Raw genomic sequence first — 17373 nt, forward strand, 5'->3', positions numbered from 1 at the left:
ACAAAGAGAAGGTATTGACTTCAATGAAACATTTTCACCAGTATCAACAAAGGATTCTTTCAGGATTATTATGGCGCTTGTAGCACATTATGATTTGGAATTACATCAAATGGATGTAAAAACAGCGTTTCTAAATGGTGATTTGAATGAGGAAGTATATATGCGACAACCTGAAGGTTTTCACATTGGTAATGATGAGAATTTGGTTTGTAAACTAAAGAGATCAATTTATGGCCTAAAGCAAGCTTCTAGACAATGGTACTTGAAATTCGACGATGTGGTCACATCTTTGGGTTTCGAAGAGAATAAAGTTGATCAATGCATATACTTCAAGGTCAGTGGGAGCAAGTATATTTTTCTTGTATTATATGTCGATGACATCTTGTTGGCTTCTAATAACCTTGGAATATTATGTGAGACAAAACAAACATTAACTAGATTTTTTGACATGAAAGATCTTGGTGAGGCTTCATTTGTGTTGGGAATTGAGATTCATAGAGATAGATCCCGTCACACACTAGGATTATCTCAAAAGGCTTACATTAATAGAGTCTTAGAAAGATTTAATATGCAGAATTGTAGGCCATGTGAATTTCCTGTCATTAAAGGTGACAAATTCAGTATGGATCAATGTCCAAAGAATGAGGTTGAGCAAGCAGAAATGAATGATAGACCTTTTGCGAGTGCTTTAGGAAGTCTTATGTATGCTCAAGTTTGTACAAGACCAGACATCGCTTTTGTCGTTGGTGTTCTAGGTAGATACCAGGCAAATCCTGGGAATGATCACTGGAAGGCTGCCAAAAAGGTGATGAGGTACTTACAGGGTACTAAAGAGTGTATGCTGACATATAAAAGAGTAGACAACTTAGAGATCGAGGGATACACAGATTCAGATCTTGGTGGGTGCCCCGATGATAGGAAGTCGACTTCTGGATACATCTTTATGTTGGCCGGAGGTGCAATATCTTGGAAAAGTAAGAAACAAACTATTGTTGCATCTTCTACAATGCAGGCAGAGTTCATTGCCTGTTATGCTGCTGCTACTCATGCTGCCTGGTTGAAGAACCTGGTGACGGGACTCCGTATTGTTGATTCAATCAGCAGGCCAATGAGGATCTTTTGTGACAATAGTGCTGCAGTTTTTCACACAAAGAATAACAAAACTTCTAGTGGATCAAAACACTTGGAATTAAAGTACCTGACTGTCAGAGACCTTGTTAAAGATGGTACTATAGTGGTGGAACACATTGATACAAATTCCATGTTAGCTGACCCCTTAACCAAGGGACTTAGGCCCATGACTTTCAAGAATCACGTTGGAAATATGGGCATAGTGAGCTCTTTTGATGTGTTTGGTTAATGGGACCTTAAACTTTTATGAAGCCTTTCTATTATGTTGAATTTATATTCATGTATTGCATTTGATTTGATACGTTGATTTAAACATTGTTTCACGTTATTATTATTATTATTGGTGAAATAAACTTTATCAGATTTAAAATATACATGCATGTGCGTATATCAAATGTAAAATTTGAGCTCAGTGTTGTTAGGGTCACTTCGCCGGTGATCGACACTATTTTGGAGCTGAGGCGTTATGATAACTAAATATCAAATTAAAGCTCAGTGTTGTTAGGATCACTTCGCCGGTGATCGACACTATTTTGGAGCTGAGGCGTTATGGTATCTTATGGACCATATAATTTCTTTGGCTTTCAAGCATTTGAGAGAAATTATGTCTAAAACTTGATGCTCGGTGTTGATTGGATCACTATACCGCGGTGGTCAACACCATTTTGGAGCATAGACATGGTGGTATCTTATGGACCATAAAATCTCTTTGGCTTTGATGCATTTGAGAGAGATTTAGGACTGACAAAGAAAATGATAGTATGGTTGTTAGATCACGATGACATATCATTTTCTTGCTACACTCTACACGAATGACTAATCGACGAAATTGGTGGTATTTGTAACCATGGAAGGTGTTGTATAAAAAGGATATAACTACCGCCATGATTCAATATCATTTGATTTTTGTTGGATGGAGTCTTAATCAAGTGTTGCATCTTGGGATCACTTATTTAGTGGCTGGCCAAATTAGGAATTGTGTTATCAACCCGAGAGTCGTTTTCAAAAATATTTTTTCAAATTAAAATACACAATTGATTTTGCCCAAGTGGGAGAATGTTAGAATTTCTTCTAATATTTTGTGGGCTACAATCAATTGTAGTTTTGGTTGATGTTTTCTCTTCGGGCCCCCCGTGTTTCTTTTATACCCCCCAATATTCCAATTTTGCCCTTGTGAAAAATTCGGTTCGCAGAAACCGAATTTTTCCTAGTGCAAATTCAGAGTAAATTTCGGTTTTTAGAAACCGAAATTTGTTTTCAAGGCAAAAAAAAACTTCGGTTTCTACGAACCGAAGTTTTTTCAAGGGCAAAATTGGAAACTCAGGGGGGATAAAAGAAACACGGGGGGTGGGGAGAGAAAACATCGTTTTGGTTTTATAAAACGGGTTTGATGTTATTTGATGTGATCCATATGATGATGCATAAGCCCGACAAACGTGATCAATAATTATGGGCTTCGGACACTGATTCAGATTTGTGTAGAATAAAGTGTAGGCCCAACTCTAGGGTCCATGATGGGTGGTACTAGGGTTTGAGATCTTTTATATATAAGATTGGCTAGGTCCCCTTTGCCGTCACACATATAGAAAAACAATAATACGCTCATTTGTGGTTTTACCCATCAAAGACTGCAAAGACCGGAGCTAGTGATCAGGCAAAGGAAGACCGAGTTCAACACTTCAGTGTTCTGAAGAATCAATCGTCATGGCTTCAACAAGTAAGTGTTCTATCATCATATAATATTGATCATAATAATTATTTTACAGAGAATACTGGATTGTATGGTTTGAAACCCCCGCAAAACAAAATGTAACAAACTACACAGAGTATTTAGCGGGGTTTATAACCGCCGCTAAATAGTATAACTATGAAAAAAAAATTTAAAATTTTGGGGCGGGCCATGGCCCTGTCCAGCCCATGAAGGGCTCCGCCCCTGAGTCGATAGATCCTCATTTAGTTCTGTTCATTGAATAAATAAAAGTGTTTAATTTAACAATATCGTTATTTATCGGTTGTATTAGAACTTGTAAATGAATTAATACGATCAAGTTATTCTTGCCTTGCAAAAGTTGCAACAATTAACATTGTATTCTATGGAATTGATTATATAATTGATTAAAGAATAAATATAGTGTGATGAAAATTTCAATTCACTTCTCCAATTCGACTTGTTCATGCAGCTAAAGGCATGTTTAATAACATGGGTGTACCGAGTTGACATTTTGCTACATCTAAAGGCATGTTAGGGCCTTAGGTGTGATAATAAAGTAACATCTTGCAATGTGCTTCTATCTTGGGACAAAAAAAATCTTAGGAAGAAATGAAATAAACTACAAATTATCACTAATATGCTCATCTCTTAGAAGGTATGTGTTGTTTCCGAGGTTCAAAAATCATAAAAAAAATAATTTTCAGTAATCGAAGAGATTACTTGATTGAGTCGCGGGTGAATACGTTTTTTTTAAGACGTTTAGCGGCACTGCCCAAAATTGTGCAAGGCAGACGATCAACCACGAAGTCTCCATGATAAAACAGCCCAGTTCTCTACTGATAATACCGATAAATACTGTACTGTAGATATCGGACAAGAATTACATCCTCAAATATGGTACTAAAATCATTGCGCTATGATTTTAAGTTCATTCTAATCCGGTGCTATGACCGTTCTAATATGGTACTGAGACCATTCAAATTATAGGGAATATGGTGTTATGACCTTTCTTATATTTGAATGAACTAATGATATTTTAATCACTCTCAAAATAATAGTAACACTAAAAAGTGATATAGTATCACACAAATAATTAGTAACAAAAACTAATATAAATCTTCCCAATTTACATAATCAAATCTTTGCAAAATGTCTAATTCATTCATTCTAAAAATTTTAATATGGCACATTTCACTGAAAAGGCCATAAAAAACAATGACCAATTAGACAATATGGATAGAATGAAGCAAAACGTGATTTGAACATTCAACAATATAAGAACTCAAAGAACAAGGAAAAACTTGTTTAAACCAAACCAAGCATATATATCTCAAACTATTAAAGTAACCGATAATGATGATTTCATAAATCATTTGCCATTATTCAAACAAGACCAATTAAGGAGAATGAGAATACCAACCTTGTTGTTTATTGTGAAGGATACAACGTGAATAATCACTGTTTAGTATTATGACATAGTTAAACAAGCTATCCCCTCATGGCACCGTAAGTGTACATTAATTGGAGTTGAGGTAATTACTGACGATAAAAGGTAGTTGCTGCCGACATGTTCAGTCCCCATTCAATAAATATATTTTGGCTCAACACTTCATATTTAGGTTTAGTTTATAAAAAACTAATTGACACTGTTATGTACAGTAATTATTCCACTAACTTCCTTTTAAGATCATCCTGAGATCCAATAAGAAAAAGGGTGAGGTGGTCGTGAAAATAGGAACACATGCTTAGGGATGGCAATGGGCGCCCACGGGTGCGGGTTTGAGTGATACCAAACCCACACCCGAAATCAACACCCAAACCCAAACCCAAACCCAAATCTGTTCGGGTGGCAAAACCACACCCACGCCCACACCCATTGAGTTCGGGTTTTTTACACCCAAACCCAAACCCACAACACATTTTGTACTACTTTGCAAATTTAAGCAAAACAAGGTAAATTTAAGCAAAAACAATGGAATTTAAACATATTGTCAATCACTTAGCAAAAACATAGGTTTAAAACTACAAGGAAATTTAAAATTACAAAATAGTCTTTCAAGAAATTAAATTACAACTAAACCAAAATTAAATTCTTCCAACTTTCAAGCAAAATTCAAACACAATTTTGGTTTGTGGTTTGTGAAAAACCTAATTTTACTTTTACACTTATATATATGTGGGGGTATTTAGGTAATTTTAACATGTTTCGGGTGGGTGTATGAGTTTCGGGTGTGGGTTTGAGTGATACCAAACCCACACCCATATTTTCGGGTGTCACCCAAACCCAAACCCAAACCCAGTCAATTCGGGTTTCGCCCGTTGACTTGGATTTGGGTTCGGGTGGGTCTCACGGGTTTGGGTTTTTTTGCCATCCCTACACATGCTTTGACATTTTCTACTATCTTTCATATTATTTAGTAACTCAAAGTAAGTTTCTACAAGATAGTCTACTTTTATTATTTTTATTCTCAAAATACACATTAGTATATAATACATACTAATATGTTCTAGTAACCGATGTGAGACTCAAACATTTTATTTTATTTTCAATTCACGCAATATTATGCTCTTTGTTCCAATAGTATGACATGGAAACAAACACTGAATATATATATATATATATATACACTCATATTTCCTGTTGATTTTATTTTTTATTTATAAAAAGTTGGTTAATCTATTTCTAAAGAGTGTCACGCCTTCTCACGTAAAAAAATTTGCGTTAACTGAATAAGAATATGCGGCGAAAACATCTAGAAAACTTGAAATAACATTTCATAAATTCAATATAATGGAAATTTTAAACAATTAAATCTCGTCTCAACATCCGATGAATTAAACAACTGGTTTTTCAAATAATGACAACTTCAAAAAGGAATATTGTATAGTCATGCAAATTAAAGTAAGTGATGATTTTCAAAGTAATTGGATTCCCGATGACTTCCTAGCAGAACGACTCCTTATCTACTGAAAATAAAATGTAGATAGTCAAGCTATTTGAACCACTCGCCGACTTGAAAAATTTAAGATTGCACATTGTAGGACCAAGCCCGAAGGTGAAACAAGAAAGGGTGAAAAATGCCATTACATCAAAAGGCGTGCAAAATATAATAAGAGGTAGTAAAACATGATATCGTCATTTAGATGATCAAACATTAAAATGGAATGAAAATTGCAAAAACTCTACAAAAGGGGGTAGAGAATATCGTGAGGTGTAGTACTGCCGGACCGCCTACTATATATATAAACTCAACATGCGTTTATACTATTTACATTTGATATATTTGGTTTCATAGGACCAGAGGCGGTGAATATTTTGAAAGAAATTCAAATAGTCATGCATAACAATGTGATGTGTCTTAGGTCTCTAGATTTAGTGTTTAGGAGGATTGATAATTTTGTCATCCAAAAAGGATTAACGGCGCAACTTGTTGCCTGTTTATTAATTATCTATTTGATTAACATCTATTAAAAGGCAACAGTTATTAAATTGCACTTTGTTTTCAATCTGGTCTCCGTTGCAAAACAAATTTGTTCAATGATTTGTGTGAGAATTTGTTTTTGAACAAATGTATAAGAATATCTTAAAATAGGTAACATAGTTTAAATTAAATAAATTAAATTTTTATAGTAAAAACTTAAAATAGAAAATGTTAAAAAAAAATAACTTATAATGCATTGAATACATTCAAAAAGCTTGATTCCCAGTCCAGATTCAATGGACCAATGTAATGCTGGTAAACCAAGCTAATTTCACATATGAATTTTTGAAAAAGATTAAAGTGAATTCCTAAAATAAAAAGGTAAAGACTAAAAACTATTCAAAGTTTTTGTTTTTTTATACGCAAATTCGATTCATTAAATGATTTTTATTTGAGGCAAAATATTTTTCTTTCTTAATTAATAAAGAATATTTATTATTTTAAATCTATGTACAAAAATCTAAAAGGACCAAAAATTTGGGACGAAATGAGTAGTTAAGACTAAATTAACTTTTATCAATTTTTGAAGACTTGTAATATATTTTATTCTTAGCAGTTACATATTTTAAATTATTATATAATTTAAAGTATGTTTTTCTTATAATAATAATGATTTTTATTTAATGTATAATTTTTTTGGTAACCCACCATCATTAGAATATTTAGTCACATTTATCATTTTTCAAATACTATATCCTTATTTAGTGAAAATAAAAAAAATACTATATCCTTTGTACCAAAAAAAAAAAAATAATACTATATCCTTACATTAAATACTGAATATTGTTAGGAAATGACTATTTAATTAGGGGCAAGTTAGTAAATTTATATGACCAGAAGAAATATATTTTTACTGTCTGGTCAATTATTTTTTTGGTCAAAAGAAAAAAAAATTAAAAACTTTTTTCAACATATTTTATAACAATTGGCTGAAAATAATTAATAACCTCTTTTCAATAGTGGACCTAAATAAAAAAATAGTGTTTGATTTGAGAGAATATTATTAGCCCAATTTCTCTTATCTATTTGAGAAAACACAATTAACCAAAATTAAGTGTCCGAGTGAATGTGGTGATTTTCATTCCAATGCCAGAAATTACAAAGTCAATCGTGAGGAAGACAAGCATATCAACAAGGAATACTTGGATTAAGTTTGATGCTAATGGACATAGTTCTTTCCTCAATGTAGACAAGTATGAAATCATGCGTCAAGTTCGTATTGATGCTCGTGATTTTAGAATTCTTGATCCTCTTCTCTCCTATCCTTCCACCATTCTAGGCAGAGAAGATGTTATTGTTCTTAACCTAGAGGTTGGATTCACTTAACTTTTTCTCGTTATTTTCAATATTTGTCGTCATCGTTGTCATCATCATCCATATTATTATTATCTCTGTATTTCCTCCGGACACAATCATAAACAAAAACACTTTTAGATTCATTGAAAAAATAATGTATCTAGTCTATATTATTGATCAGATACATTATTTTTTCAATGAACCTAAAAAATGATTTTTGCTTATAATTGTGTCCGAATGGAATATTAAATATAAGATAATTTTTAGTCAATAAAAATTGATGTAAGCCACTAGGTTTAGTCTACTGGTGAGAGGTTTTGATAGTATGCTAGAGGTCTTGGGTTCGATACCCAGCTTATTATAAAAAAAATTGATGTACGTATTTGATTAAAAATTTGACCTAAATACATAAATTTTTATTACATTTAGGATAGAGTAAAATTTATGTATGTTTTTTTAATTTTTTTTGGTACATTGTTTTATATTCTATTATATGTTTTAATTAATTGTTATTTTCAGCATATCAAGGCAATCATAACTGCTAAAGAGGTTAGTCAATTTTTATAAAAAGTTTGATTTAGTGATCTAATATTGTTTGTCTGAGTTTGAGATGAATCTTAATTTCATGATCATATATATTTGTACCTAAATTATTTGTCTAGGTGTTTTTGCTTGACCCAACTAGTGAAGATGTAGTGCCTGTTGTTAGGGCACTACTAAGGAGATTGTGTACCATTGACACAAATCAAGGAGATGATATTCAAGACAATAGTCCACTTGAGATTGAAGTAGATGAAGATGATGGTATGCTTGATCATAATTATACCTCTTTTTATTTTATTTATTAAGAATTTTATATAATTTTATATCTAATTAGATCTAATTAAATCTTTGGTTTCTCTAATTTTGGAGTATGAAACCATGAATTTTATAATTACAGTATTTAATTAAGACTGTTATCTTTCATGAAATTGTGGTAATTATTTTTTTTTTTAATATATATGGTCAATGAAAAATGCTAGTATTAGAGTTGTGAATAATTTGTTTTTTCAATAAATTCTCTATGCTAAATGTAAATGTGTGTTGGGTTTCAAGTGTGAGTGTTTAAGTCTCATATCGACTATGTGTGGGAAGAATGTTGGATTTATAAGAGAGGTAACCCATTAACCTAACACCTTAAGATTTTGGGTTGAGATGTGGCGTCTCCCTCTCTTGTGTGGTCCTGGAGTATTGACCCATTGTTTCTCCTGAGCTTCCCCGAACTTCCCAACAGTGGTATCAGAGTCTAGGTTCGGCTTGGTGGGGGGAGCAGGAGGGGATCCTGGTTTGGATCAACTATAGTATGTGGGGGAACTCACACTTAGGGGAGAATGTTGGGTTTCAAGTGTGAGTGTTTAAGTCCCACATCGACTATGTGTGGGAATAATGTTGGATTTATAAGAGAGGTGACCCATTAACCTAACACCTTAAGGTTTTGGGTTGGGATGCGGCGTGTGGTCCTGGAGTATTGGTCCATTGTTTCTTCCGAGCTCCCCCGAACTTCCCAACTATGTGGATACCTATCCCAGTCATTTGTCAAATTTTAGTTCAAAATATTATTTATAGGCTAACTCCTTCCACTCAATTTTAAGACAGAAGAAAAAACAATCTAAATCTAAACGAGTGAGCTCAAGAACCAAAACAAGTTTGAAAACATGAGTTTTTTAGGGTATCATTTTTTGACAACAAGAACCAAAACAATTTAGGGCGGGGCGAAATCAAGATACAATATAAACTAACAATAAAAAAAGTATTTAGTAAAAAAAAAAACAATAAAAAAAGTATAAAAAAAACTGGTCAAAAACAACTATATATGAAACCATTTTAATAATTTAAAATTAAATTAGTATAAAATTAAATACTGTAATTATAAAATTCTTAAATTAAAATTATCTGCTCTATAATATTTTTAATTAGTTACTCTTTAAAATTAATTGGTTCATGAACCGTGTTTTATCATTTATTCTCATTTTTTTTTTGAAAAATCAGTCAACAATATTTAACTTGGATATTAATTTGACCTATTCCATGAAACTAAATATTAAATATCAGAGGGTTCAGATTTTAAGATAAGATTTTATAATATAAGATAAGATAAAATAAAATTTGATCTTAAAATCTGAACCGCCTGATCTTGATCAGACGGTCTACATGTGACCGACTGCACTGCAGTCAGTGAATTCCCGACTGCACTGAACCCCTATCCTATAGAAACTTACAAAGTGAAAGGTGAATGGTCATTACTACCAAGTACCAACAATTCAATAACAACTCAATGAACTCATCCCTTCAAACAAACAACACAGCTAAATAGTAAAATTGTAAATAACAAACTCATATCATACACAACTTCATGTAAAAATTTAATTTTTACCTTTGTTTCAAATTCAATGGAGATATGGAAATTGAGTTTCTGAGAACAAAGGAGGAGTAGGGTAGCACCGATGATGGGTGGCAGTGGCATGCCATCGTCGGGTTCCTTGCTGGTGGTGGACGCTAATTGATTTGGTTTTTTCTATCATACGCGTTGCTGATCTATTATGTTACTATTCTTGTTTATTTTATTTTTTCCTTTAGAAAAATTGGGTCTAGACATCTGTGCAGTTACTATTGATGTTTTTTTTTTTCTTTAGAAAATTGTGTCTTACATAATATAATTAATTTTTACATCCGCTATAATATTATTTTTGAGACCCTCATTTTTAAGAGGTCCTATGCCTCGACCCATGTTGCTCATAGGCCTGGCCACCCTTGAGTGTATGGGTGGTAAACCAGGCAGCCGCTCCGTTTAGGCCCGTCCCATTTTAAACCCGCAAAAAAATGGATGGATCGAGCTAGCTGGGCGAACTAACTTAGGTGTTCGACTTCAAAAGTCAAGCTCGCCCTTGTTACTAACAAGTTGGCGGATTGGTGGGCGGGGCCCGCCAAAGAGTTTTTTATATTTTTATTTTCTACTTATAAATTTACTATATTGATTCACAAATTTTCTATAAAAAAGAATATTTTTCAACGACACGTAATAGAAAATAACTCTAAAGATTAACAAATTCAAATCATGTAGTAAATTGTAATGCTTAATAATTTTACATAGTTAATTTGGTTTCAGTTCGCTACATCCTCGCAATCAATATCATTCGTCAAAATAAAGAATTTTAATAAAACAAAACACCAATAAAAATTCAACAACATTAAACAAGTCTAAAAATAAAACCAAACACCAACATTAAACAAGTATCAAAATAAATTAAATCATCTACATAAATAAGTGTCAAATAAATTGGATTATGATTAAAAGCAATCAAATAGAAAGCCCCGAGGGCGCCATATTCTAAGAGCTGAAATAATGTGATTGAATAAATCCTCCTCTAGCGGTTGTGGGCCAAGGACTCCTTCCGATCTTCTTCAAACCCCGATTCATATTTGAAAAGGGTAAAGAATAATAAAATAATTTTTTCAAAATGATAGGAGACAAAATTTATATGGATATAGTAAGTCTTGCTTGGGCTACGTACTTTAGTGGTCGATTTCACATATATTGATAGCTATCTCTCGAGCACATGTTTAGGTTTGGCCTTATACCAACAAAGTTAAGGATTATCCTATCAACCATCATCTACACTAAATCACCATCACCCCAAGAAGCGGCCGTTGTGGAGTTTGTCTTGGTTGCTCTTGTCATCTATCTCGAGTTCTTTTTTTTTTTTGAAAACGCTAAAATGATATATATTAACACTACAGCCTTCCCAGCACAAGACGTACCAAGATAAGCTACAAAAGTTTACAAAGTGTCATAAACACAAAATCATAAACACATCATACAAAGCCCAAACAAATCATAGGACTAGACCACCAGCTATGGTAGTTATAAGCTAACGAAACACTCGTCGACTTCAACCACCTAAACGAGAAAAGCTTGATCTTGTCCAACAAAATATGGGGCGAGTCCTCTGATCCTGTGAATAACCGATGGTTTCGCTCCGTCCATACAACCCAAACACAAGCGAGCCAAATAAGCTGTAAAAATGATCGGCGCACGCGAGATCCACCTGCTGAAAGAACAAACTGAGCAAAATGGTCACGCAGAGTAGTGAACTCCACCAAAGAGATACCAATCCACGATCGCACTAGGTCCCAAAGAGAGCCAACGGTACTGCAGGAGATGAATAAGTGATAAGCTGACTCGGCCTCTCCACATCCAAAAACGCAAGAGTGTGCTGTAGAAGATAAAACGCCTCGAGTAACCAGATTTACTCTCGTAGGCAACCTGTCACGCAATAAACGCCATGCGAATATGGAAACCTTCAAAGGAACCTGAGGGTGCCAAATAAGGTTATCCGCATCATCCAAAGTAGCCGAAACATGAGAAGTGAGAAGCTTATAAGCTCCTCTAACAGAGTAACCCATGTCAGGTTCAGGACGCCACTGCCACCTGTCAAAAGAATGAGCCTGCAAGATAATGGTGATTGCTCATAAATTGGTCTCTATTTATAAATAAAATTCTCCCTAATGATAGAGGGGAAGTTGTCCCGTTGTCAAAATTCGCTATGTATGGAAAGACCAAGTGTGACAAATTTATCAGCACAATGATTTTCTTCTCGGTAAATGTGGGAATTGATGAAAGACATTTTGAAGACCAAATTCATACATTTGAGCCATCTATTCTTTAATTCGCATGAAACAATGGATGCATACTTGTAAACCAATTTCATTAGCCTAGAGAAGTGCATAAACTATGGAAGAAAAGGAATGAATCAGGACGGTTTGTTCATCCACGGAGGGAAGCAATGTCCATACCAGCTCTTGCTGTTGAGGTGTGCCTTTAATGGATAAAATCTTCCTCTCGAGGGCGATATAGAGAAAAACTAAAATCAACACTTTCATTTAACTTGGAGATTCTAGTCAAAGATGATTCCATTCTTTTTAGAAGATACTTCTATTGCATTCATTTCTCCCATAATTTCAACATAAAGACAAAAATTAATGTCAATATTAATCGAAAAAAAAAACCGAAAAAATCAACATTGTTGCTCCTAAAAATCCCACTACAAGCAACTAGGTCTATACTACCTATCGCACTACTATTCGTATTTCGTTTGATCCCGGAAAAAATAGTAGGTATAAAATTATTTCCTCAATGATCGGCGCTTTAGATGGATGAACTTGGAGTTTGAAAGCTTTGAGAATAATTACAAAATCAATTATAGTAGACGAGGTGAATGATTTGATGTGGTTTCGAGTAAGAGAGACAAATGAGATGACCTTGTTAATTGCAGCTTTCCCAGTGAATGTGTTTTGTTGAATCTACTTTGATTTCATCATTGTGAAAGATTTATGCAAAAGATTTTACTTTGGGGGAACCATGATCTATGAAAGATGTCCCAATAGTGTTCATCTACAAACTCAAGATTGTTGATAACTAGGCCGGACAACAATTGTTGAGCATAGGGATAAGAACAAAAAATTAATATGGTATGCAACTTCCACAACCATCAAGAAAAGACTATACAAGAAATTAAATTACATGCCCTAGAATTCTAATTTTCATAATTGGGGAGTTCAATTGTTGTGCATCCAAACCAGAATGAATTTTGATGGTGAAGTTGCACTGTACTCCTACCATATTAATTTTTCCCAAGAAACATTTTGACCACTAGGAATCTTTCAATGTGAGCTCTCTATAATTAGAATTTATCTGCATTAATTGGTCATCTTTGTGGATTGAAGTGATAACAATTGGTTTAACAATCTTAGCTAACATAGGTAACAATCCTACAACTGGTCCTTTGGCATTAATCGGGAATGCCCTACACCGCATATGTCATTCAACCACCATGAATTTATTTTATTTTTTTAACTGAATTAAGAGCATAATGACATCAAAAAGTATAGAAGAAATTCCAACTAGGTTGGCACCCCTTGTATACTCTAATCATATGTCAAGTGCTCGTTTGTATATATAAAAAAAGAAAAAAGTAATTACAAAGTGGGGGGCCAAACCGTACCCAAAAAAACAAAAATAAAAAATAAAAAACAAGGAAAAAAGAAAACAGAACATGAAAAACATTAAGAGAAACGAAAAATTGGAAGACCACATCTATCCCAAAAGAATACATCCGATAAAGCTAGGGGCAAGGAATTCCACCATAGGAGACCTGTCGAGGCGTGTCCCAGATTGGATAGAATGTCGGCACAAGCATTCCCTTCACGAAAAATATGTGAAAATAACAACCTCATATTCCTAGCAAAACAGTTGCGCCAACGGTTCCTCAAATCCCAAGGAACAATAGTGGAGTTTTTAGATGCTTGAACCGCAACCTGTGAATCAGTTTCCACCCATAATTTCCACCAACCCCTAGAATGAGCCTATTCAATAGCAATAATAATAGCAAAGAGCTCTGCATGAAGAACAGTAGCACAATGAAGTTTACAAGAAAAACTACCCAAATATGCTCCATGAGAGTCACGAAAGATGCAGCCGCGCCCGATAAAGAGCCATCAGTAACTTTTCAAAATCGTAATCCACTTCCACACACGTTCCATATTAAGCACTTTGCACATTTTTTCATCGTGATACCCTCTCTGACAACCACCACTACAAAAAAAGTGTCCAATGGCGGCAACCCTTATTATGGAGGTTGAATGGAACCACCACTATAAAAGATAATTGCGGTGGTTTTTTGAACCACCATAATTAACTAAATAATTGTGGCGGTTGTAATGCTATCTGTGGTAATAACAAACCGCCGCTAAGTATAAACTATCGCAGAAACAGCCACAAAATGCTTTTAAGGGCAATATCAAAAAAGTTCCTTTGAATCCACATCAAAATATTATACATATATATGATGGATAGAAAATGTGTATTATTAATTAGCACCATCCGAAAACCTAAAGTGAGATGTATATTTCTTATAATAGGAAACTTTTATCGCCGAAGGAGTGTCAATCTTTCACTATTCAGGTGTAAGGTAAATCAAATGCGATCTAAGCAAGACGCCATGGAATTCCATTCTGTAGGGAAGGTGGACCTATTGAATAACTCTCCAATCAATCGTAGGCGGGTGAGCTAATTTCTTTATTTTTTTGACTTTAGCCGATCTTATTCAATGGATTGTGACTTTCTCAGCTTTAGTTTTCTATCTAATTTCCATTTGTGTTCATTGGACTCTTCTATTTAAGCTTGGCCCGAAGCAAGTGAAACTCGTCCTTCATTTCATACCTCAGTCCGGTGCCTATGGGTTTGAGCCCCATGGCGTTCATTTATTGAACAACGTTGTGGATTTGGCAGCTTTCTAGTATTAGACTCACAAGTCATGGTTTCTCATTTGCAATATGTAGACGATATTTTATTCAAAAGAGATTGTTTACATTTTTTCAATGATTGAGATTCTTTTTACCTTAATCACTATTCGACAGTGTTAATATCTCCCGACTTCTCCTCATCGCCGGCACACAACACCGCCCTCTCTCTGCATGCGTCCCTTCCTCCGTCATCCACCGCCCTTCCGTTCCTCTCTAAGAGTTTTTATTAGTTCACCTATATTCTCAAAATAATACTTTTGATATCTTATTTAAATTTCACGAATTTACACTTTTACTTCATTTTATTTAATTTGCCATATAACCTAGTTTCTACTAGCACTATATTCTCATGAAAATAGTTCTTTATTTTTTTCTTCATATCAATATAATGATATCTAAATATGAAATGTAGAGACACCTTTTGAATTTCGAGCACTAGAGATATTTCTTGAAGCAATTTGTAGCTTTCTTGATGCACGAGCTGCAGATCTTGAGATGGATATTTATCCTACATTAGATGAACTTACCAACAAGGTAAACATGCATGGCTTCACTATTTTATTTTTCCAATATGAAATACAAAAATGTTTAATTCAGCGTTCATTTATTAAATAATTTTCATAAAATTGTTTATGCTTTTTGTGACGATAATTTCATAATTTTGAATTAATTATATGTTTAGATAAGTAGTCGAAATTTGGAAAAAATTCGTAAATTGAAGAGTGCAATGACAAGGTTGACTGCAAGAGTTCAAAAGGTATGTCTTTGAAATTTAAAATCAATGTTATCATTTGTTAAAAAAAATAAAACCAGTGTTATCATGCCATTTATTTTGCTATCTAATGTTACTAGAAAATAACAATATATATTGTCAAAGGATGCTAGAGTCGCGAGTCTACACAGTTAAAAAAAGGGTTTAAGGGCTTTTCAATTTATTTTTATTTTTAATTTGGGGTGGGGGGTGTTGATATGAAAATTATTCTGTTAATTAGTACTTTGTCATAAATTTTTCTTAATTAAATCATCTAATATAAGGTAAAAGAATCTATTGAACACTTAATGGATGATGATGAAGACATGGCTGACCTATACTTATCAAGAAAATTGGAAGGAGGAGCATCATCACCTATAAGTCAATCAGGTGCTGCAAATAATTGGATTTCATCTCCAAGCACCAAATCAAAAAGTGTAGCAACAATTTTAAGAGATGAAAATGATGTGGATGAACTTGAAATGTTACTTGAGGTATAGTTATAATATATATTTATTTTTAACATGTAAGAAATAATTTTCTATTTTTAATTATTGTGAAAAATGTTAATAAGTGTTATATGTTTCATTTTGCAGTCTTATTACATGCAAATTGAAGGCACTTTTAGTAGATTATCTACTGTAAGTGATAATGTTATTTTGTTACATATTGTAAATTGAAAATGCATACACATATTTGGAGCTTACATTGGATATATTATTTTCTCTTATTTCATTTTCAGCTGCGAGGATATATTGATGATACAGAGGATTACATTAATATTCAGGTATAGACTTGCAATTTATCAGTGGTCTCTATTGAAATTTGATGAATGACATGTCATAAAAATAAAATGTTTATATATTTTGCAGATTGACAACCATCGAAATCAATTGATTCAGGTTCTACTTTATGTTCTTCTTTGAAATATTTAAATTGAATTGTTGACGCATTCACAGAGTCAGAAACATCTGACAGTCGTCTGATCTTGATCAGATGATTCAAATCTAAATCAAATGTTAATTTTTAATCTATAATTTAAAAATACCAAGCTTAAATTTAAACTGTCCGATCTTAACTGACCGCGTGAATGCAAGGAAGTTTTGACTGCAGCAGAAACGTGACAGCACTGCAGTCGGTCATTATTTTTTTAGTTACATTTTTCTTTTTTTGTTAATATTTGTCTCTATGCAGTTGGAGCTATTTCTTAATGCAGGAGAACTTTGCCTAGCATGTTATTCAGTGGTGACTGGAATACTTGGCATGAATCTTCAATATGATTGGCAAAATGACCATGATTACATGTTCAAATGGGTAACCACAATTAAACTATGTTTTTATGCAATTTTTAAATGAGATAATTAAAAATAAAGAATATATATAATATAAGCTTTTTATTGGCAGGTGGTTATTTTTACAGGATTCTTTTGTACTTTTCTATATCTCATCATAATTGCCTATGCTCGCAAAAAGGGATTGGTTGGATCATGAATAGTTGAATTTGCAATATGGTGGAAAAGGGAACAATTGAATGAACTTAAGGATTTCTAAGGTGTTATGATTTGTTTAAAATCGTTGAATTTGCAATATGGTGGAAAAAGGACCATTAGAATTTGTTGTTGAAAGTTTAAAAGAGATTATATCTCTCAACATATTGATTT

General features: G+C 33.4%; 1 protein-coding gene across 1 annotated transcript; it reads left to right on the forward strand.

The window, feature by feature from the left end:
• The first annotated feature begins 7410 nt into the window (after positions 1 to 7410).
• LOC123892347 (magnesium transporter MRS2-I-like) lies at positions 7411 to 17203 on the forward strand. Its single transcript, XM_045942138.1, has 11 exons — positions 7411 to 7635; positions 8140 to 8169; positions 8283 to 8439; positions 15374 to 15495; positions 15644 to 15718; positions 15997 to 16206; positions 16309 to 16353; positions 16455 to 16499; positions 16585 to 16614; positions 16907 to 17026; positions 17117 to 17203. The coding sequence occupies exons 1-11, from the start codon at positions 7411 to 7413 to the stop codon at positions 17201 to 17203; spliced, it is 1146 nt and encodes a 381-aa protein (XP_045798094.1).
• Positions 17204 to 17373: the final 170 nt, after the last annotated feature.

Source organism: Trifolium pratense, linkage group LG1 (genome assembly GCF_020283565.1).
Source record: "Trifolium pratense cultivar HEN17-A07 linkage group LG1, ARS_RC_1.1, whole genome shotgun sequence".
NCBI lineage: Eukaryota > Viridiplantae > Streptophyta > Magnoliopsida > Fabales > Fabaceae > Trifolium > Trifolium pratense.

Bases quoted from the DNA above. Each gene is read 5' to 3' on its own strand.
- LOC123892347 (XM_045942138.1), top strand. From the start codon at position 7,411: ATGCCAGAAATTACAAAGTCAATCGTGAGGAAGACAAGCATATCAACA. The intron at 7,636-8,139 runs GTTGGATTCACT...TGTTATTTTCAG, and splicing joins TTATTGTTCTTAACCTAGAG to CATATCAAGGCAATCATAAC. The intron at 15,496-15,643 runs GTAAACATGCAT...TTATATGTTTAG, and splicing joins TAGATGAACTTACCAACAAG to ATAAGTAGTCGAAATTTGGA.